Genomic DNA, 22,935 nt, shown 5'->3' with positions numbered 1-22,935 from the left:
TGTCTGCAAGGGGGGGGGCGGAGTTAAAAGTTACCTTTCCAACAAATGGTACCAGGTGATGTTCGCACATGGAGAACATGTCTATGTCCTTCACGATCACCATTTCATCATGGTCTTCATCAAATATGGCATCGTTTAGTACATCTGAAATTAAACCAATTGCATTAGCAAGGTAAAGCTAATAATTACATTTGGTCAGTTTCTTCCATACCCCAATCCCAGCTGGACCATTAACAAGTCAAACTATCATCTTGGGCAAGTACTGCCCTTCTTCTTTGGAACACACACACAACCCGATTTGTTCAGCCCCCTCCCTAGCTGCTTTTAAGGGCCTTCTTAAGACCAACCTGTTTTGCCAGGCGTTTGCCCTTTAAATTTATTTTTTTAATTAAAAATGTTCTTGGTATTGTTGTTGTCCACCTCCTAGAGTCTTGGGAGGAGGCAGTATACAAGAACATTTTAATTAATTAAATAATGGATTGATTTGGCCCAGTTATACATTACGTTGACATATATTCTGAACACACACAATTCAGAACACACACACAAGGTGCTGGTTATAACCTATAAAGCCCTAAACAGTCTGGGCCCTGGGTATTTAAGAGAACGCCTTCTTCGTCAGGAACCCCACCGCCCACTGAGATCTGCTGGAGAGGTCCGTCTGCAGCTGCCACTGGCTCGTCTGGTGGCCACTCAGGGACGGACCTTCTCTGCTGCTGCCCCGAGGCTCTAGGATGCGCTCCCTAGTGAAATAAGTGCATCCCCATCTCTGACAGCTTTTTAAAAAGTTAGCATCCCCTGCTAACTGGGCAAAGAGGCACCTTTTACCGTGGTGATTCTCTTTATTTAGCAGGGAGAGAGTAACTGGCCCTATCCAACCCCAGCACAGTACTTCCAGTGACTGTTGCTGGTGTCTATCTTGGGGTTTTTTGGTTGTTTGTTTTTTTGTTTTTTTTAGAATGTGAGCCCTTTGGGGACAGGGAGCCATCTTATTTATTTATTATTCCTCTGTGTAACCACCCTGAGCCATTTTTGGAAGGGCGGTATAGAAATCGAATTAATAATAATAATAAAGACCAAAATAATCCCAATAGTAATTGGTGCCCTGGGTGCAGTTCCAAAAGACCTTGAAGAGCAAGCACCTCAGCATCATAGGGGCCACAGAAATCACCATCAGCCAATTACAAAAAGCAGCTTTACTGGGAACAGCCTATATTCTGCGACGATATCTATAACAATTGACAATAAAATTCAGCCATCCCAGGTCCTTGGGAAGGACTCGATGTCTGGATAAACCAGTCAATAACACCTGTGACTGTGTGAATAAATAGTAATAATAATAAAAAGTCTTTAAAGACGCATCTGTTCACCCAGGCTTTTAATTAATATTGTTTTAATTGTTTTAATGCTGTTTTAGAACATTCTTTTAGAAATTTTAAATTGTTGAAATGTGTTAAATTTTTCATTTTTGTCTTAACTAATGTTTTACTTTGTTTTTATTCTGTTGTAAACCGCCCAGAGACATGCGTTTTGGGCAGCATGGAAATGTTTGTTTGTTTGTTTGTTTGTTTGTATGAATGAATGAATGAATGAATGAATAAATAAATAAATACATTCATTCATTCATTCATTCTGTGGTACACAGAGAGATTACAGTATCCAGCACAAAATTAATCCTCCTAAGATTTATAGCTTTATTCCCTGTTTTAAAACAAGTGTCTGGTTGGATGCACTCACATGGACAGTGTTGGTGAAGTCTAAAGAACCAATATGAGCCTGTGGCTACCACTTGATTTTGGGGTCTGTCTGAGCTGCATCGTGGCCTCGTGGTACCGCCTTGGGCAAAGGATCCCTCAGTCCCCAACTATAAAATAGCAATCAGGAGCCAAGCTCACAGAGGCGATTGTCAGGGCAAACCAGACGGCTGTGAAACCCTTTGGAAATGAATAGCACCAGCAAGCCACGTTTCCTGGGACCGGAGGTTTCCCCAGGCATGACTACCTGCCCTAAACAGAAAGAAAGAAAGAGTGCTTAACCTCCTTTTATGCTTTTTACACAGATTCTGGATACGTTTAAGAGATCCAAACGGAATAAAGACAAATGCCGGTGGGGCTGCAGTGACCATCCCTCATCAGACACTTCAGTCTGGTCTCCGAGTGACTAAACAGCTCATATTAAAAGCCCAGCTGGGCCTGTCACCTTTTCTTTTATAGCTTCCTCTGACACACACAGGCGCCCAAATACCTACAAACTGCCATTTGGGGCCGAGAGCGATATGCTATCACGGGTGGTTTTAATTTCCTGTGCGCTGCCAGACGGACGCAGGTAACCCTGGCGACCAGGGCGGGTGGCACAATGCTGTTCTCTTCTGGTGTCCCAGCACACCATGATGTCAGGAGGGGGGGGGGCCCTTTGAGCAGGCTGGGCTCCAGAGGGCAGCCTTGGTTAAGTTGGCCTCTCGGCATTTCCCTTCCCAACAGCCACTGGCTTCCATCCGCCCTAAACCTACTTGCAAGCTTCCAGAGCCACTGGCCGCCTCATCCTGACCATAAGGTCACTGCAAGCTAATACAGACAGCTGATTATCTGAGGAACATGGGGAGCTGCCTTATACAGAGGTGCTTCACACGATCAAAGTGAAGCACCTCAAGGTTGTTTGCGGGGAGGGTGGGCTTAGCCTGCTGTCCCCACAGATGAATAGGGAGCTTGCCCTGGGCAGCCGGATCGGCCGCCCACACAACTGTTGGCTCCATCATGGAGCTGGTGAGTGCAGCGGGGATCGGGGGCCACCCGGAAGTCCCAGAATGCCCCACACAAGTGTGGGGGGGAGTTCTGAGGAGACCCCCCGAGGCCAGGAAGCTTGTTGGAGCCTCCCGGTTGGGGGTCTCCTCATGAGTCAAGCCATGCTGCGGCATCTCATGATCAGAAGGTAGGAAGCTGCCATATCCTGAGTCAGACCATGGGTCTATCTAGCTCAGTATTGTCTTCACAGACTGGCAGCAGCTTCTCCAAGGTTGCAGGCAGGAGTCTCTCTCAGCCCTATTTTGGAGATGCTGCCAGGGAGGGAACTTGGAAACTTCTGATGCTCTTCCCAGAGCGGCTCCATCCCCTTAAGGGGGAATCTCTTCCAGTGCTCACACAGCAAGTCTCCCATTCATAAGCAACCAGGGTGGCCCCTGCTTAGCTAAGGGGACAAGTCATGCTGGCTCCCACCAGACCAGCGCTCCTCTCTGGGGTTAGTGGTTAGCAGAGCGCTCACCGGGTGAGCGAAGCACTCACTCTGCTACCCTTGTTTAACAGGAGGAGGAGTTAGCAGGGTCTGCACAGCCCCCACAGCAGCACACGTCCGCAGGAAAGCGGGCTGGTCTCCCTCAGCCCAGTTTCCTCACAGAGTCAGATCACTGGCCAGTCTCTCTTAGCATTGTCTGCACTGACTGGCAGCGGCTCTTCCAAGGCTGCAGGCAGGAGTCTCTCCCAGCCCTACCTGGAGATGCTGCCAGGGATTGAGCCTGGGACCTTCTGCATGCCAAGCAGATGCTCCACCACTGAGCTACAGCCCCATCCCCTCTGGTTGCCTAGAGAATCATGGGGTGCAAGCACGACTGCCAACTCTGACCAAAGCTATTCCTGGAAATTCTCTTCCCCCACCCCGCGTACTTTTCACAGCATCAAACCACTGAAGGCTCCAGACAGGGTCAGCCGTAGGGATGGAGGTGGGAGGTTGCAGTGCCCAGGGTGCCCATCGGAAGGGGGTGCCAAGCGGGACTTAGGGGCTTGCTGTGTGTCGAATGTATTGTCTGCAGCTAACATCCTAACAAAGCCATGTCAGACATGGGTGTTCACAAAACGTTTTTCCAGGAGGAGGGGGCAAAATATGTAAACAGAAACAGTTTCGCTTTTTCTTTTTTCTACTACTACTACGACGAATATTTATATACCGCCCTTCAACCAAAGTTCTCAGAGTGGTTTACAAAGAAAAATAAATACGTAAATAAGATGGTCCCCTGTCCCCAAAGGGCTCACCAACTAAAAAGAAACATAAGGTTGACCCCAGCAACAGCCACTGGAAGGATGGTGTGCTGGGGCTGGATAGGGCCAGTTGCTCTCCCCCTGCTCAAGACAAGAGAATCACCACTTTTAAAAGGTGCCTCTTTGCTCGGTTAGCAGGGGTTCAGCAGCAGCCAGGGGGGCGTTCAGATTCCTCCCCTCACCCCAAAAGCTGTGATTTGCCCCAGAAGTAAAATCCCTGTTGGAGCTTCTTCCCTAGGAGTCAAATGGGGGGCAAAGGGGCACTCTTGCCCCACACACCATGATCCGATGTGGATCACACCACCATGGCTCCCACTGAGTAAAGGAAAACTAAGCAGGTCCCGGCCAATCGAGTTATTAATTAAGTTAATGATAGTTTGGCCCTTAGAAACCAGACTCAATGGGGTAGGAAAGGAAAAGGCAAGATCCAACATTTAAGGTCCATATTAAGCCTTTCTTGTGAAGCTTAAATGCTTGTAACTGGCTGGATTGTACCCTAGTCCAGGAGTTATCAAACTTGGGTCCCCAGATGGAGTTGAACTACAGTCCCCACAAAAGCCAAAGGAATGAGGGGAGTTTTAGTCCAACACCAAGTTGGAGAACCCCTGCTTTAATCTTCTTAAGTCTTCCAGGAACAATGTCTCCTTGGACCCATGGTGAAGGAGCTGTGGAATTGTCACGCCTAGTAAATATTAAAAACCTCTGTCTTTAGTGCTGGAGGAACTGGAACACGCTCAATGCAGAACATGCAAAACCCCGACCAACGGAAGTGACGCGGAGCAAAAGCAAAGAGCACAATGGGGGAAAGGGAGGAAGAGAGATAAAAACCTGAATGAGAGAGGGAAGACAGGCACGGATGATTGGGAGATTTTGCGTCAGAGGTAAGAGGGCCTGTTGCTATGGAAACTGTTTGCATGGCTTGGATATTGCTCTGGAGACAAACAAGAAGAAGCAGCTTTGACAGCAAGGTGGGCAGGTCAACGGAATGCATAAAGGATGCCGCTCAAAAGGCCTTTGAGCATCTCACAGGTTGCATCCTCATCTGATTCTTCCAGCCAGGACTAGATAATCAAACTCTGAAGAGCCTCTGGAAGTTGTGTCAACTTTAGAGCTGAAATGTCAACTGGTGATGTTCACTGGGACTCAGGCTGCTCCCCACCCCAGGCTCCGAAGGGCCCAGAATAAACGTTTCTGCTTTAGACTCCTTCCACTTGTTTCTCCTCTCCTCTTCCCCCAACCCACTGCAACTTCCTACACACTCTGTAGCAAGTATTCCAATTTCCCTGACCTGAAGGGAAAAAAGGGAAAAGACCAGACCACAAATCTGGAGAATGGGCACTGGGAGGGCTTCCAACATTTCAACTACACATTGGGAAATACCATATGGGTCAGTCTTCAGAGGACTGCACCACTTCAGAATATAAGACACCCCCATCTGCATTCTGAAGTAGTACAATCCTAGGAGGACTATGCCACATTATAGCCTAAATCAGGGTTCCCAGCCTTAGGTCACAAGATGAGGTTGGACTACAACTTCCATCGAATGTTCTAGCCTAACATCTGAGGGACTCAACACAGGAAATCTCTGTGCTAAATTATATTGGGATGTTAGGGAGAAATGGCATTAAAGGACTGGGGGCACATGGTAGAGATCCATAATATTATGGGGAAATGGAGGAAATGGGAAAGATAACGTTCACGCCTCTCTCATAATATTACAAAGACATGGATTGGCCAGGGAGACAAGACAGACAGCAGAAAGTATTTCTTCACACAATATATAAGTAAATGCATGGCATCTTCTGTCATAAGGTATGCTACTGAGCACCAGCTTAAGACTAAACTAGATGTTATGCTAAGCTTGCCAGCATCTAGTTGGGTGCTTCCTTTTACACTAAAGTAGCCCCTGTGCAGCAGTTGGCGGGGTGGGGGGGCAGGATGTTTAACCTTTTAACTCCTATTCCATCCCATGCTTGGGCTTTGGGTATGGCACCAACATGAGCTATGCAGATTGCTCAAAAAGTAGCTGTATTTTCAAGTATGCCCCCGCCCCCCAAAGGTACTTGTTTGCTCAGGTCTTCCAGTTTAACACACAAGTACCGATCCAAGGAGATTCTGTCTGGACAAACTTGGTATTTGAGTAGCATCCACTGGAGAGATTAATATCATCTAAAGGTCAGTGTCTGTTCCATGATTGCATTGCCCAAATTCCGTATCCTCTGCTGAGTGACGAAATGGTGGCTTCGTGTAAATTTCTCAGTGTTCTCCGTGAGGGTTGCTACAGCTCTACACTGTAGTAATCTCCTCAAGATGCTACAGCTCTCTGTACTGCAAAACACCGTATCCCAGGCTGTGTGCTAAAAAAAAAAAAGATATTCTACGCCACAAGTTGAACCCTAATTTTGATAAACTAGTCAAATGTAGAAAGTTTCCATTAGTTTGCTTCTTTGCATAATTTATTCTGGTAGTCCAAGAGCAGGACAAAGAGCCACCGCGTGAGGCATTAAGTTCTTCCTGCGATCACTGAAAAGTCTCTCTGGATTTAGAGATCTTGCCCGATGCTTTTATTCAAACTTCGCTTCATAACGCACAGAGGTTGTTTACACAACCGCTTGGGCTGGAGTTGGGGAGGGCTGGGGGGAAGGCAGGATCCTACCTACCTCGCCCCACATGACCCCTTCCTCTCCCAGGTTCTGCCGTGCCATGCGCCCACATGATCAGCACTGTGGCAAGCAGCGCACCAATCCAGAGGCAGGGGGAAGGTCACCCAGCCACAGGAATCCCACAATGCACTGCAGGAGAAGCACAATGCACTGGGACATTTCCCCACGACCGAGCCGCTCCTTCCCCCGGGCTCTATGGAAGCTGGAGCTGCCAGTAGCCCATGCTTTCACATGACCAGGCAGTGAGGTAGGAAGCACGTGTGCATCCTCCTACCTCACATTTAGCCTGGGTTTAAAACCTGGGCTACCTGGCAGAGGAGCACTGGGATCAGGAGCGATCCTGGCGGTTCTCACAACCAACCTACCCAGGTAGGGTTGGTCATGAGAATCAACACATGATTTCACAGCCCAAGACCTTTACGGCTTAAAGACCATCTTGCTTAAAGACCATTTGAGCACACTGCCCAAGTCAAGTTAGTTGGCTTTGCTTGTTTGGACACCAGCACTTACAGGTCAAGTCTTTTGGGAATAGGGATGTGCACGAACCAGTTCATGCACTGGTTCAGCGCTGAACCGATACAGATGAGGTCCAACCCGATTCAGTGCCGCGGGAAAGTGGCAAGCAGGAGCTTTTAAAAAAAGAGGAGAGCAGGTCCTCCACTGCCCCTTGCAGCTTCCTATTGTGGTGGCGCTTGTCCCAAAAAGCCACGTGCAACGCCAGAACACACATGGGTGTCTGTGCATGCACAGGTACCATTTGTGTGGTCAGCAACACCATGCACAGACGCCAGGAGAGGAGAGCTGGTCTTGTGGTAGCAAGCATGACTTGTCCCCTTAGCTAAGCAGGGTTCACCCTGGTTTGGATCTCATGCAAACTGAACCAGTGCACGAACCAAGGTTCGTGCACATCCCTGTTTGGGAATGATCCCAGAATTGTGCAATCTCCTCCCACAACAGACAACTTCTTCTCTGTGGTCCTTTTTCACTGCTTGTGGAGATTTTTCATCCTTGAGTTAAGCTGTAATTTCTCAAGGTGTTTTTGTTGACACAGTATGATGATGTGACTCTATGTGTTTTTATTGTGTTCATGGCAGCCAATATAAGACACTTTCCTGAAACATCAATGAACGAAACAAGGTGAAAGCACCACAGATGGCAGGACAAACACAGAAGCAATAAAAGGCTTTGAGGGAGACACCTGCCTGAAATGGAAGCTTCTCAGCGTCACTTAGCTGCCAAAAGCGTATTGACAAGAAGGGCGACATTCAAGAGCCAGCAAGGTTTGGGTCTGTCATCATCGGCTTTAATGAGGCCTGGAATCACGCACTCAGCCCCAATTAGAGGCAATTGTTTGGAAGGCATCTGTGCTTTTCTCCATCAGCAGTGGCTGTGGTGGGGAGCAGGAGGTATAATTTAATACAGATGATGGTGCACTGGAAAGCCGGAAACAGGAATAGGCTGCACTCTCTTCTGCTACTTTCAAGACAAAGTCACCCACAATTAGTTTTCCTCTTCTTTTAAAAAAAAAAAGCAAGGTCTGTAGTGCAGCAGACCTGCCTAACATGCAGTCCACCAAACATATGTAGCTGCCTTATACTGAGCCAGACCCTTGGTCCATCTAGCTCAGTATTGTCTACACAGACTGGCAGCAGCTTCTCCAAGGTTTCAGGCAGGAGTCTCTCTCAGTCCTATCTTGGAGATGCTGCCAGGGAGGGAACTTGGAACCTTCTGCTCTTCCCAGAGTGGCCCCATCCCCTAAAGGGAATTTCTTATGGTGCTCACATGTAGTCTCCCATTCATATGCAACCAGGGTGGACCCTGCTTAGCAAAGGGGACAAGTCATGCTTGCTGCCACAAGACCAGCTCTCCTCCTCGAATGCAGCACACCACAGCTTGCCAAAACCCTTCTTCAGGAGTCCCAGTGGGCAACCAAGACCCTGGGGGACCACCACACACTCCCATGTGGTCTGGCCTTTGAGACAGAGTCCCAGGTGTCATCTCTTTTAAACCAGAGGTTCCCGATCTAGGGTCCCCAGATGTTCTTGGCCTACCATCATCCCCAGTCACAAAGCCATAATTGCTGGGGGTGATGGGAGTTGTAGTCCAATATCATGTGGGGGCCCAAGGTTGGAACCCCTGGTTTGAAGAGGGGAGCTGGGATAATAGAAAGTCGGTCAATGATCTGGGCACAAAGCAGATCTGGCAGAAAACAGATCAAGATCTGGGCTATTTGCAGATCATCAGTCGCTTCCAACCCACTATTGCTGAACAGCAGCAGCAGCAGGAAAGCTGCAGTTGTGTGCATTCTTGCTTGCCTAATAGGAACATAGGAAGCTGCCATATACAGAGTCAGGCCATTGGTCCATCTAGCTCAGTATTGTCTTCACGGACTGGCAGCGGCTTCTCCAAGGTTGCAGGCAGGAATCTCTCTAATCAGCCCTCTCTTGGAGATGCTGCCAGGGAGGGAACTTGGAACCTTCTGCTCTTCCCAGAGTGGTGGCTCCATCCCCTGAGGGGAATATCTTACAGTGCTCACACTTCTAGTCTCCCATTCATATGCATCCAGGGGGATCCCTGGGTCAGCTGTATTTCTGAGCCTCAGTATTTTTGAGCCTGTTATTTCTGAGCCTGTCAATAAAGACTTTATGCTTAATGCATATGCAGATATAATCTTAAGGAACAGCAAGTCAGTGTAAAAAAAAAATTGCTTCTATCATCCTCAAGTGTACTCCCCTTCTGAAAAACATGCCTATTAATTAGTTGCCTTTAACAGGGTATTTGTGCAGTTCTGCTGGCCAGTTTGTTGTTAGGAGGATTCCTGTTCTGCAATAACAGAGGATCAGAGTAGATAGGACTTAGACATTTCACCAATGCGTACTTTTTTTTCCTGTAAGGAGCATGTGTGCAGGACCTAATTAGGATCAAAGCAAGCTAAGGTTAAAGCTTCCTGGCAGAGCACAAACTTTGTAGACAGAAAATCCCCCGTTTGAAACCCTGAAAAGCCACTGCCAGTCTGTGCAAACAATTCTGGACTGGATGGACCAAGGCTCTGACTCAGCACGGCAGCTTCATACCGTTTTAATATTTCTTGTCTTCTGCAAGTCTTCTATTTAGAGGTACACTGATTTTCTGTAGCAGAAACACTTTAAGTTCCATTTTAAAGCTGCACATTGAAAGTTAGATGCTTGTGAGACTCTGCCAAATGAGAGCTTCAACAGAACACATCTGCTCTGCCCTGGTGCTCTTTATATTTATCATAGAATGAACCCTATCCCGGAGTACACTGACTCGGCTTAAGGTTTTATGAGCTTTGCCATAGGATTGTTTTAGGCTGAACTTAAGCACATGCTGAGAGGAAGAAGCAGAAGGGTTTTTAAAAAAGCTAACAGAGCTAATATTTGTCTCATATACTTGTTCCAGTTTTTCTCTGCAAGCTTTGCACGGAGATAAAATCCGAAGAAGCAACCCAGTGGACTGTCTGTTGATACTAGACGTCGTGTTTTTGTTTAACATGGTTACCTTTACAAGAACACACAAACCCCACAAGGTAGACATTTGTTAACTCCAAGCAAACATTAAATACACACATCTGAAGGCAGGGGCATAGCTATAACCAAACAAGAGGGGGATAAATGTCCCCCTGGGACTCAGAGTGGGGCTACCAACTGGCCAACGGCTTACTCTCCCCACTTCTACCTCCTTGACACACTCGTGGCTTCTGATCAGAGGACTCATCTCATATTTAAGCAAGGTGAGTTCTCTCCGGGGTGGGTGGGTAGGAGTGTCAGGTACTGTCCCTCCTCCTTATTCCTCCTCTCCTGACTGACTAGCCAGTGCTCAGGTTCAGTCCACCCCACCCTCAACCTGACTGACAAGCTCAACAGTGAGGGAAATGTTGCTGAGCATCAGACAGACAGACAGTCACAAGAGAAAGGAGGAAGGATGCCACCTGACACTCCTCTCCTCTCCCCTTCCCTTCCGAAGCTGAGACACAGCTAAAAATATATTCAACTGAAGGAGCTTATGAGCCATTTTCTAATCCTACCTTTGATGAAAAGAGCAGGGCAAAACCATAATACTCCTTTTTTTTTCCCAGCTTCCCCCACTGCCAAAAAAATATCCTTCACAACTGGGTTCTGTTTATCCTTGGTTCCTGGGGCAAAATCTGGGACTGTTTCCCATGGAAAACCTGGCCGGGGGCGGAGATGCACAAGACAGCATAAATGGGCAAAGACAGAAGTGTTGCTGATGCAGAACGAATATATGAGATGATTACTAATGTATGGGGCAGAGGAATGCACTCACACAAGTGTGAGTGTGCAACATAATCTGCATAGGAGCAAGAGCAAGGCTGTGCCAAGAATATTTTGTTTTTCACCACGTCCATACAGTTCTTCAGCAGCAAAGATCCAGGGTGGGGAGGCAAAGGAGGGGGGCATTGTTGTTTTTTTACCCCAGGGCCCCCTCTAACCTTGCTATGCTGTCTGAAGGCAATCTTGAACCACTTCCTCCTGTGAAAACCTGCCCAAGCGCACCATTGGACTAGTAAGGTCCTGGCCGATGTTCCGCAGCTGGTGAACTTAAGAGGTGTCCTAAAAAGGACAAAGGCCTTTATGATGGTGGATGATGGTAGCTGTTGTCCAACATCATCTGGGGACCCAAGTTTGAGAACATGTAGTGCGCAGTTCCGGTCACATCATCTCCAAAAGAGCACATTTTAGAGCTGCAGGAGTTGTAGAAAAGAGCAACCAAAATTATCAGGGCGTCAGAGCCTCTTTTCTGCAAGGAAAGACTGAAACCTCTGGGGCTTTTTGAGTTTATAACAGTTGTAGGCAACCCTGGCTGTCCAGCTGCTGTTGAACTACAACTCCCATCATCCCCAGTCACAAGAATCACTGTGGCTGGGGATGATGGGAGTTGTAGTTCAAAAACAGCTGGATAGTCAAGGTTGCCTACCCCCGTACCGAAAAAGAAATAACTAAGGAGTGGGGGATATGATAGAGATTTATAAAGTTGTGCCGTGTGGGGGAAACAGTTAACATTTTTCTCACTTTGCCTCCCTCAGTGGTGTGTGCAGATTGGCAGAGCATTCAGGAGAAACAGAAAGTACTTCACACAGTACATCATGAATAGAACTCACTGCCACAAGATGCGATAAATAGGACTAGGCCTATTCTCCAGGGATTTGTCCAACAGCAACTAGCCACGATAGCCAAGTAGAACCTCCACATTCAGGGACAGTGCACTTTTGAATACTAGTTGCCAGAAGAAAAACTGCATGTTTGGGGAGGGGGGTGCTATGGCTTTCTGGCCCCATTTGTGAGCATCCCCATAACATCCAACTGGCCACATTTGGAAACAGGATGCTGACTAGATGGAATTTGGATCTGATCCAACAGGTCTCTGCAGCCCTCTGATCTGGAAAGTCAGGTTGGGAGCCACTGTGAAAATGGACAAGTACTTGGGGTAGGCCTTCATTCTAAAGCTTAACACCAGACATTTCTGAAGCTCAGGGAGACATTTGTGTTGAGTCTGTATCTAGAATAAAGAAGCCCCGTTCACACATTATGTCCAACACTTGTATAACACTGTATAATTCCGCCCTGAGCCAAATTGGGTAGAGCAGGATAAAAATTCAATAAATAGTAAGTGTACAGTATATACACAGGTATGAGGGGCGCACCTAGGTGATTTTTGCACCTGGTTCAGCCCTTCCGCAAGGCCCCACCCCCGCCACGAGGCCCCCCCCAAACCTTTTGGGGGCCTCCTGGGTTGTTTTTTTTTTAATCAAAGCCACTGTGTGGTGGGGGGGAGTTAGCCGAGAAGTCGACCTCCCCACTCCTTCCCGGCCGGGGGGGGGGAGCAACTGCTGGGCACATCCTCTCAACATGCTCAGCAGTTGCTCCCTGCCACCTCCGGGCGGGGTGGGGGAGAGGAGGAGGTCGGCTGCTCAGCTGAAACCTCACCCCAGCAGCCACCCCTCGGCGGCTTTGATTGAAAAAAAATAATAAAACACGTAGGTTCGCCGCTGCGGGCAGGTGCAGGGTGGGAGTATGAGGCCTCCCTGGACCTTGGAGGCCACAGACCGGGGCCCCAAGACCGGGGGTTAGAGCCCCTCTGACAGGTAGTCACTCACATGTTATGCTGGACACAGGTACAGCAGTGCACCTCCTATCTGTACCATGCTTTTGGAGGGCCTGTCTGCAGGTTCACTTTCAAAAGAAACCCAGGTACAGTCATTCACACAAGGTATCTGTACACTTGTACAATGTGATGTCTGAAGGGGGCTCGAATCACCCACATGTTTCCTTGAACAGATACACAGGTATCAGGACAGACACTTTGGTGCCAGACATGGAGACAGATCTGCATAAGAACCTGTTCTGTCTCACCCTGCAAGTGGTGTACAAGCGTGCTCCAACTCTTTAGTTTTTTTGGTTGTACTTCTTTGCATATTACAATACTGCCAACCTTATTTTCAAGCTCTTTCCTCGTTGTACAAAATTGCAGAACACTTGGTGAACAGCAACCGCCTAACTTGTCTCTTAAACAGAGGTGCATCACATTTGGGATTTCAACTATTGTGCAAGGTAAAAGGAGTTGTCCGTGTTTAGGGGAGGAGGAATTCTCCAAACAAACTTTCCACCCTCCCGCACTAAATTATAGGCGCGGGCAGTGCCTCAGAGTTGAGGGAGGATGGAAGCACATTCACGCCCATCAGCAGGAGCAAAAAGCCTGGGCTCCTCTCAGGGAGTCCCCCAGACCAACCAACCCCATCCCTGCTGATCAGCATCTGCGGCAGCCCCTGCCTTAAATAAAGCCCTACATTTAGGAGACTCCTCCCCGCTTCCAACTTGCTCCTTCTTCCCTGGCCACGCAAGTGGATTGGCCACCCAATCCCTGGCCTCCAGCTGGGACTTGTTCTCCAACTCCTTAGCCTTTCTGCTCCCATTTGCAGCTGTGGAGCTGATATCATCACCATTCCCTCTCCACCATTCTGCTGCCTCTTGGGCTGCACCCACCCACCCCCCAGCAGCTGTTAGCCACCTCTCTGAGCCCTTCCTGACTTCTGAAAGGTAATTCCTGGGGTTTTCCTGGCATCTGGAGCCCCCTGCTTCTCTCGGCATACTGCCATTTGACTGGGTAAACAACCCTGTCTCACAGAGGAGGGTAGGAAATGACAGGAGTATTTAACACTCCAACAACTTTGCATAAAATTAGTGTAGGCAACTAAGGGTTGCCAACTAAGGGTTGCCACCTTCTGTACTCAGAGCCTCTATCTTGCAACATCTGCCTGACAGGCAGAAATCAGCAAGGTGAAGATCTGCCCAGCACAGAAACATAATGAGAAAGCTTCACCTTGCTGGTTTTAGCCCAATAGGCCCTATGATTTTAGCAGACCGCCCACCCCACCCCTAAAGAGTTAACCGGAAATGAACCATCTTGACTGACAGGCTAGTGAACTCCAGGGTTCTGCCAATCAGCGCACCAGGTGGGTGGGACCTAGAGAGCTGTTGCCAGGAAGAAGGGAGTTCTTTGTTAGAAAGAAGCTGGGCTGGAGGTGCTGAGGAGGACATGTGGCTATGGAGTTTGGCTGCAGGAGAATAACTCTGCAGATCCTTGAAAGACAGGAGGGCAGGAAGTTTGAATTCTCATCCAGAGTTTGGTGAGTTCAAGGGATGGAAGCCTAGGCTTTGGCTTCAGGAAGAAGGGAGAAGTTTGTTTAGTCAGACTTTGCATCAGGGAAGTTATATTTCTTTGATGTCTGTGCTTCTGCATATTCCTGATACTATTCTATTACTAACATAAGACCATAAGAACAGCCCTGCTGGATCAGGCCCAAGGCCCATCTAGACCAGCATCCTGTTTCGCACAGTGGCCCACCAGATGCCGCTGGAAGCGACAGACAGGAGTTGAGGGCGTGCCCTCTCTCCTGCCATTACTCCCCTGCAACTGGTACTCAGAGGCATCCTGCCTTTGAGGCTGGAGGTGGCCCACGGCCCTCCGACTAGTAGCCATTGATAGACCTCTCCTCCATGAAGTCATCCAAACCCTTCTTAAAGACATCCAGGTTGTTGGCTGTCACCACATCCTGTGGCAGGATCACACATTGTGTGAAAAAGTACTTCCGTTTGTTGGTCCTAGACCTCCTGGCAATCAATTTCATGGAGTGACCCCTGGTTCTAGTGTTGTGTGAGGGGGAAAAGAATTTCTCTCTCTCCACTTTCTCTACACCATGCCTGATTTTATAGACCTCTATCATGTCTCCCCGCAGTCGTCTTTTTTCTAAACTAAAAAGCCCCAGGTGTTGTAGTCTTGCCTCATAAGAAAGGTGCTCTAGGCCCCTGATCATCTTGGTTGCCCTCTTCTGTACCTTTTCCAGTTCTACAATGTCCTTCTTAAGATACGGTGATCAGAACTGTACGCAGTACTCCAAGTGTGGTCGCACCATAGTTTTGTATAAGGGCATTATAATGTTAGCCGTTTTATTTTCAATCCCCTTCCTAATGATCCCTAGCATGGAATTGGCCTTTTTAACAGCTGCCGCACATTGAGTCAACACTCTCAACGAGCTGTCCACCATGACCCCAAGATCCCTCTCCTGGTCCATCACCAACAGCTCGGATCCCATCAGCATATACTTGAAGTTGGGGTTTTTCGTCCCAATGTGCACCACTTTACACTTGCTAACACTGAACCGCATTTGCCATTTTGTCGCCCACTCCCCCAGTTTGGAGAGATCCTTTTGGAGCTGCTCACAATCTGTTCCTGTCCTTCAACCAGTTAGCAATCCACACATGTACTTGTCCCCTTATCCCATGACTGCTAAGTTTCCTCAGGAGTCTTTGATGAGGAATTCAAATAATTCAAATAAGAAACACTAGCCTATGCCCATCCTACCTAGGGCATTGCAAAAGACTCTATAAACATTTAAGTGTGCATTAAGACAATCTATTTTTGTAACCTATTAAGTATTTTTAACTGTATTAAAAAAAACTGAGAAAGCCTCAGACGGAAGCAATCTGTCATACTTAAATAACACTTTATTTAGTTCTTTTCTTTTTACAAGCCTCTGAGTTGTTGTTTTTTTAAGTCAAGGGAGGCGGTGAAGGGGGATTTATCTGGTTTAAACACGTCCTCACATTCAGCAGCTATCAGTTTTCTCACCACGTGTAGGCTTGCACATGGAAGATTTTTTTACTTATCCAACAGCAAAATAAAGAAGAGTTTTCCCTGGGATTCCACCTGAAGCCCAGAGAGGTTCAAGAGGGGTTCTGGTGGCAATTTTGAACCTACTGATAATATAGAAGAGTTTTAGGAGAAGCCTAGCCAGGCAGCTCAGCAGGGATGATTCGGCATTTCTTTCCCTCACGTGAGTTTGCTCTGTGACAAAGGCTTTAATCCACTACAAACCTAACAGGCAGAAGAAAAGAACAAGAAACCTTTCCCATTTTCACTTTCCTTCTTTGGATTACAAATATGATTAATATTTATATACTGCATTTCAACAAAAGTTCCCAAAGCATTTTACATAGATAAAGAAACATAAGAAAGACGGCAGCAACAGCCACTGGAGGGATGCTGTGCTGGGGATGGATAGAGCCAGTTGCTCTCCCTCTGCTAAATAAAGGGAATCACCACTTTTTAAAAGGTGCCTCTCTTGTTCCGTTAACAGGTTACACTAGTTACACAGCAGCTAAATTCTCTTTTCACACCCTCTTTGCATAAAAACCACACAAAAATAACAACCATAGCATTTAATCCAGGGAAAGTATATTGAAACAGCAATCTTAATTATGACTTTTATGGTAGAAAGTGTTAAAGGCATAGGAAACATGGGGGTGGGGGTAGGAGCTTAACTTGCATCATGGACAAGCATTTAACAAGTGGAGCTTTCTCAGCTTTGAATATATTATAGTGATGAACCTGTTGAATTTAAGGAAGCCAACAACCTGGATGGCTTTAAGAGGGGTTTGGATGACTTCATGGAGGAGAGGTCTATCAACAGCTACTGGTCAGAGGGCTATAGGCCACCTCCAGCCTCAAAGGCAGGATGCATCTGAGTACCAGTTGCAGGGGAGTAACAGCAGGATTGGGGGCATGCCCTGCTTGTAGGCTTCCAGTGGCATCTGGTGGGCCACTGTGTGAAACAGGATGCTGGACTAGATGGGCCTTGGGCCTGATCCAGCAGGGCTGTTCTTATGTTCTTATGAAGCAGGAACCCTGCATTGGCAATCGGATGAACAAATACCATTCATATCATAAGTACTGCACAGACAAGGTCAATCAAAAAAAAACCTTTAGACAATATCAGTTCAGAACAGAAGGGTTGAAACAGGAGCAGAGAGATTTTTTTGCCTCAAGGCAAGCCATCAAGTAAAGCTCTACTAAAAAAGATACACCCCAGCCATGACAGGCTTTTAAATGCAAAGAAGCCGGCAGTGACTCTGAAATCCAGAGGGATTCTGGCTCGCCTTACAGATTTAATCGCTGATCATGGCAGAGGTTTCCCCACAATCAGATGCTGAAAAGCCAGAAAATATAGGTGGGAGGAGAGACCAAAAAAGGTGCATGAGAGGCGCATTGTAAGTCAGTGCAAGAGCAAAAATTAAACACAAGAGATGCACTGTGTGTAGAGCTGGAACATAGGAAGATGCCTTATACTGAGTCAGACCATCAGTCCCTCTAGCTCAGAATTGTCTACACAGACTGGCAGCGGCTTCTCCAAGGTTGCAGAACAGGAGTCTCTCGCAGCCCTATCTGGAAAGATGCTGCCAGGGAGGGAACGCAGAACCTTCCGCTTGCAAGCATGCAGATGTTCTTCTCAGACAGGCCCCATCCCCTAAGGGGAATATCCTACAGTGCTCACACCTGTAGTCTCCCATTCAAATGCAAACCAGATCAGCTCTTGTGGTAGCAAGTATACATTTCCCCCTTTATGAAGCATCTTCTGTCCTGGTTTGCATTTGAATGGGAGACTACAGATGTGAGCACTGTAAGATACTCCCCTTCAGGCAGTGGTTGCCAAACTGGGAGCCTCCAGATGTTGCTGAACTACAACTCCCATCAGAACCAGCTAGTACTTAAAGAACCAGCTACCATTTATTGCCAGCTGGTGACGATGGGAGCTGTAGTTCAGCAACATCTGGAGGTGCCCAGTTTGGCAACCACTGCCTTAGGGGACGGGGACGGGGCTACTCCGCGACCCTCCCTGGCAGCATCTCCAGATAAGGCTGGGAGAGACTCCTGCCCTGCAACCTTGGAGAAGCCGCTGCCAGTCAGTGTAGACAATTCTGAGCTAGAGGGACCAATGGTCTGGCTCAACCTTTGGCAGCTTCCTGTTCTTATGGTCCTAAAATAAAGCATACCAGCTGGGCTGGGCACATAGTTAGTTGCCACTGCCTGTCACCCCCCCCCGTCCTCCCCCCACTGCCAACCAGCCTCCACCACCATCCCGACATGCTTCCCCCATCCGCCCGCTGCCACCATTTTCTGCCCGACCTCCCTTTCCCCCACTGGCCGGTTGGCCTGCTGCCATTGCTCACCGCCATTTTGTTTCCCTGCCCGCCGGCCACCACCACCATTTTCTTCCCTCCTGCCCGTCCCTATAACTAGCTCGCAAACTCTCGCAGAGCTGCCACGCATGGGATTACTTATTTATTTTGTTACATGTATATCCCGCTCTTCCTCCAAGGAGCCCAGAGCGGTGTACTAAATACTCGAATTTCTCCTCACAACAACCCTGTGAAGTCGGTTAGGCTGGGAGAGAAGTGACTGGCCCAGAGTCACCCAGCTAGGTTCATGGCTGAATGGGGATTTGAACTTGGGTCTCCCCGGTCCTAGACCAGCACTCTAACCACTACACCACACTGGCTCCACTCTAACCACTCCATGTCGCTGGATTAGCGATGGGTATGCCTGAGAGAAATATATATATAAAGAAGATTAGGCAATTCTTTATCAACTGTGCCAGAACCTTGCACTCTGACTCGAACCACCAGGGGTCCTCCGATGATGATGGACTACAAATCCCATCATCCCCAGATGGCATGGCCACATGCTCTTGTAGCTGGGGATGATGGAAGTTGTAATCCATCATTATCTGAGGGTCCCAGGTTGGGAGCCCCGTTCTACATAGAACACAGGGAAGGGAGCATGAGGTAGTCCCATAATATCTCCATTGAGGAAGGGCCTAGCGACCATCGGGGGGGGGGGTGGTCCAGTCTGAGGGCCAAACTACCTGCAATGTTGAATGCATCATTGGCCCGTTTACTTTTTATTTAGTCCATGTGTTCCAAACACCACACATAAGGTCCCAGGTCCCATCCCTGGCAGCATCACCACGTAGGACGCCTGCCTGAAACCTTGGAGAGCTGCTGCCAGTCAGTGTAGAACAAGGTTGCGAAACTTGGGCACTCTTGCAGAGGTTTGACTACACCTCCCATAATCCCCCGTTTTTGGCTACTGTGGCTGGAGAGGATGGGAGCCACAGTCCAAGAACAGCTGGAGGACCAAAGTTGTGCAACCCTGCTGAAGACAATACTGGTGTAAGTAAGTAAAGCGTGCCGTCGAGATCGACTCCTGGTGCCCACTGAGCCCTGTGGTTTTCTTTTGGTAGAATACAGGAGGGGTTGACCATGGCCTCCTCCCGTGCAGTATGAGACGATGCCTTTCAGCACCTTCCTATATTGCTGCTGCCCGATATAGTACCAACAGGGATTTGAACCAGCAACCTTCTGCTTGTTAGTCAAGCATTTCACCACTGCGCCACTCAGGTGTACTGATATACGCACTCTGTGTATCAAACTGGATCTCTCGCCCCTGCCGTTGTGGTCGCTAGCCCCTGACTCTATAAGGCAGCTTCCTATGTAAGCTTGAGTCCCCAAATGTTGCTGGACTACAATTCCCATCCTCTTTCAGCCTCTGTGGCTGGGGATAATGGAAGCTATGAATACAATGAATATGTACATACTGCTTTTCAACAAGTTCCCAAAGTGGTTTAGACAGAATAGGTTCCCTGCCTCAGAAGGGCTCACAACCTAAAAAAGAAACATAAGACAGACCCCAGCAACAGCCACTGGAGGGATGCTGTGCTGGGGGTGGAGAGGGCCAGGTGCTCTCCTCCTGCTAAATGGAAGAGAATCACCACGTTAAAAAGGTGCCTCACAAGAACAGAAGAACAGCCCTGCTGGATCAGGCCCAAGGAAGCCCACCTAGTCCAGCATCCTGTTGCACATAGTGGCCCACCAGATGCCACTGGACCCAACACCACGACCCCAAGATCCCTCTCCTGGTCAGTCACTTTGCTCAGTTAACAGGGCACTAACTCAGTTGGCAGTCAGATAACATCTGGGGACTCCGGGTCAGGAACACCTGTGCTCTCCTTTTCCTGGGAAGTTTCTGTCCTCTTGGACGACAAGTGTTAGAGCATGGGAGTCCGTCCTTGAGTGGAATAATCCAACCACCCCGGATTACCCAAGGCTGAGGACCCTTCTAGTCAACAGCAGCCAGCCGTGGGTGATCCACACGAGGGAGGAGGCATCTTTAGCCCTTTGCCCCTGTCACAGCACCACACTGACCTGCAGGCCCTTTGCCCCTGTAACTGCTATATTTGCTCAGCAGACAAGCAGCCATGGGCACCAACAAAAGCTTCCCTCTCCGAGTGTTAAAAGCAGGCCTCACTTCCCCACTGAAATCAGCAGAACAACAATGCTAATCATGGAGACTGCAGAATTTAACGTGCTTGACTCTTCACTCCGAAATCCTTCCAGGAGGTCCCGCGGCTCACCTCATCTGCTGCACACTCACCCATGACCTCGGGCAAGTCGCTCTTCTCCCAGCCTCAGCGCACATGCACACACACCCCTCTACAATACAGAGACAATAACCTAGCCCACTTTACAGGGATGCTGTTAAGATTGCCTGGATGTTGTCCTGAAGCGTTTCAAACAATGTGAGGTTATTAGCTGAACTCACTGGAAGTTCAGATAAACAGGTAGTTTAGTTGTTTATTATTATTACTACTACATTATTATTATTATTATTATTATTATTATTACTACTACTACTACTACTACTACATTATTATTACATTAACATTCTGCGCTTCCTCCAAGGAACCCAGAGCGGTGTACTACATACTTAAGTTTCTCTTTCACAACAACCCTGTGAAGTAGGTTAGGCTGAGAGAGGAGTGACTGGCCCAGAGTCACCCAGCTAGTCTCGTGGCTGAATGGGGATTTGACCTTGGGTCTCTCCGGTCCTAGTCCAGCACTCTAGCCACTACACCACGCTGGCTCGTTTAGAACCAGAAGCCACCTAATAGAGCAGTGGGGAAGTGACTTGACTAGCAAGCCAGAGGTTGCCAGTTCGAATCCCCACTGGTATGTTTCCCAGACTATGGGAAGCATCTATATCGGGCAGCAACGATACAGGACGGTGCTGAGAGGCTTCATCTCATACTGAGCAGGAGAAGGCAATGGCAAACCCCTCCTGTATTCTACCAGAGACAAGCACAGGGCTCTGTGGGCACCAGGAGTCCACACCGACTGGACGGCAGACTTTCGTTTAGACCTCCGTGCGGCCAGTACAAGCACTCAGCTGGCTAGTGACCTGCCTGCCTCACAGGGCTGTTGTGAGTGAGGGGGAGCCCTGCCCAGTGGAAGCGGGCGAGACAAGCCGCGGGCATCCATCCTGGGGCTTGTGCGCCCGCCCGCCTCACCTGTGATGGTCTCCTGGTAGCCTTTGGTGAAGAACTGCATGGCGGTGGCCGCCCTCCAGGGGGTCTTGAGCAGCCCCTGGCGCTGGGGGTCCTCGCCCAAGGCACACAGGATGGTGGTGTAGGCGGCGGCCAGGCTGGGCAGGTTCATCTCGTTGTCCTCCTCGCTGCGGGTGCGCTCTTCTTTCCAGCTCTCCAAAGGGTGCCCGCTGCTTCTGCCGCTGCCGCCGCCGCCGACCGGGCCAGGCTTGGGGAAGCAGCGGGGTGCATCCCCAGCACGGCTCGCTAGCGGCGCCGCTGCCGGCTGTGGAGGCGGCGGCGGCGGCTGCTGCTTCTCGGCCGGAGCGTACCCGTTGCAGCGGGCTGCTCGCAAAGGCGGCTGCTGCTCCAGCAGCGCCCGCGGCTTCAGCTTCTCCATCTGCCCGCGGGGGCGCCTGCCTGGTGGCGTCGGGACTGGGAAGCCCGCCGAGCGGCCAACTGGAAGGAGGCGGGCGGTGTCTGTGCTCCCGCGGGTGGGGCGCCCCAGAAGTCTGGCTCGGGGATCCCCAGCGCCCCGGGAAGTTCCTGGCGGCGGGTCAAGGAGGGGCGGCCGTGCGTAAGAGGAGATTGCCCGCAGGGAAGGGTTTGGAGAGCCCGCCGTGCGCCAGCCCTGCCCGGGCGGGGAGGCGTCCTGGAGCCAAAGGGAGCGCTCGTTCGGCGGCCAAGGAGACTGGCCCCGACGCCCACTCGTGGCGGGGGAGGAGGGCACGCTCCGCTCTGGGAGCTTCACCCCGGCTTGGGAGGACCGCGTCCGTGCGCCCTGGAGAGAGCAGGAAGCAGGCGGCAGCCGCTACCACCTCCGCCGCCGGGCACCAGAATCCCGCCCCGCGACTTTTCCTGGCCGCCTCTTTATAGCGCGGCGCCGGGCTTGTGCCCCTGGCCCGACGCCTCTCCCATTGGGCGCCCCGGCCCGTGCGTCACTCAGCCGGGCAGCCTGTAAGAGGATCAGGCGGCCGGCGAGATCAACAGGCGGAAGCGGCGGTCAGCGGCACTCGGGGCGGGGGGCGGAGAGCTGGCGCCGCCTGTGCGCCGCCACCCCCAGGCAGCAGAGCCTCGGAGCTTCCCTACGCTAGCAAAGACTAGCTGCTGCGGGCAGGTGGCAACTGAAGGCAGGCAGGGCCCTCCAGAAGGGGCCGCGTGGTGGCCACCGAACTCCGCGGAGAAGTTTTAGACGAGCCGGCGCTAGACTCAGCCTCGGTCTGTTCCAGGAGCAGCAGTGCTGCGCTAGTGGCCACTGGCCAGAGCGCCAGTCCTGGGACAGTTGCCTCCGATCCCTGCTTACCAGCCGGCCGGGATCTCGCTCTGGTAAACCTGTATGCCATTTCTGCAATGCTCCTGCACAGGAACAGGGAGGGAAGACGCGACCAAGAGGTTCGCGTGGATAAGACAGTCAGTTTCTTCGGGGAAAGTCCGTATGGTTATGGGCAGAAAGACGAGTGTAACAGCAATGGGACAAATTGTGGAAATGGACGTTGGATGTAAACCA

General features: G+C 49.7%; 1 protein-coding gene and 1 non-coding gene across 3 annotated transcripts in view; both read right to left on the bottom strand.

Moving 5' to 3' along the window:
- GCH1 (GTP cyclohydrolase 1) overlaps positions 1–22,291 on the bottom strand; it is a 47,184-nt gene extending 24,893 nt beyond the window's left edge. For both annotated transcript variants that reach the window (XM_053284944.1, XM_053284943.1), the window contains exons 1-2: positions 21,414–22,291; positions 35–144 (exon numbers count right to left, since the gene is read on the bottom strand). In XM_053284944.1, the coding sequence (XP_053140919.1) occupies positions 35–144; positions 21,414–21,828 (525 nt within the window). In that variant the 5' untranslated portion in view covers positions 21,829–22,291. The remainder of the gene's footprint in view (positions 1–34; positions 145–21,413) is intronic.
- On the bottom strand, positions 3,488–3,559 carry TRNAA-GGC (transfer RNA alanine (anticodon GGC)). Its single transcript has one exon. It is a non-coding gene; the product is annotated as a tRNA-Ala (tRNA).
- Positions 22,292–22,935: the final 644 nt, after the last annotated feature.

This window comes from Hemicordylus capensis, chromosome 1 (genome assembly GCF_027244095.1).
Source record: "Hemicordylus capensis ecotype Gifberg chromosome 1, rHemCap1.1.pri, whole genome shotgun sequence".
Classification (NCBI taxonomy): domain Eukaryota; kingdom Metazoa; phylum Chordata; class Lepidosauria; order Squamata; family Cordylidae; genus Hemicordylus; species Hemicordylus capensis.
Note: the sequence above shows the minus strand (reverse complement) of the source record. Positions and strands in the feature narration are given on the sequence as shown.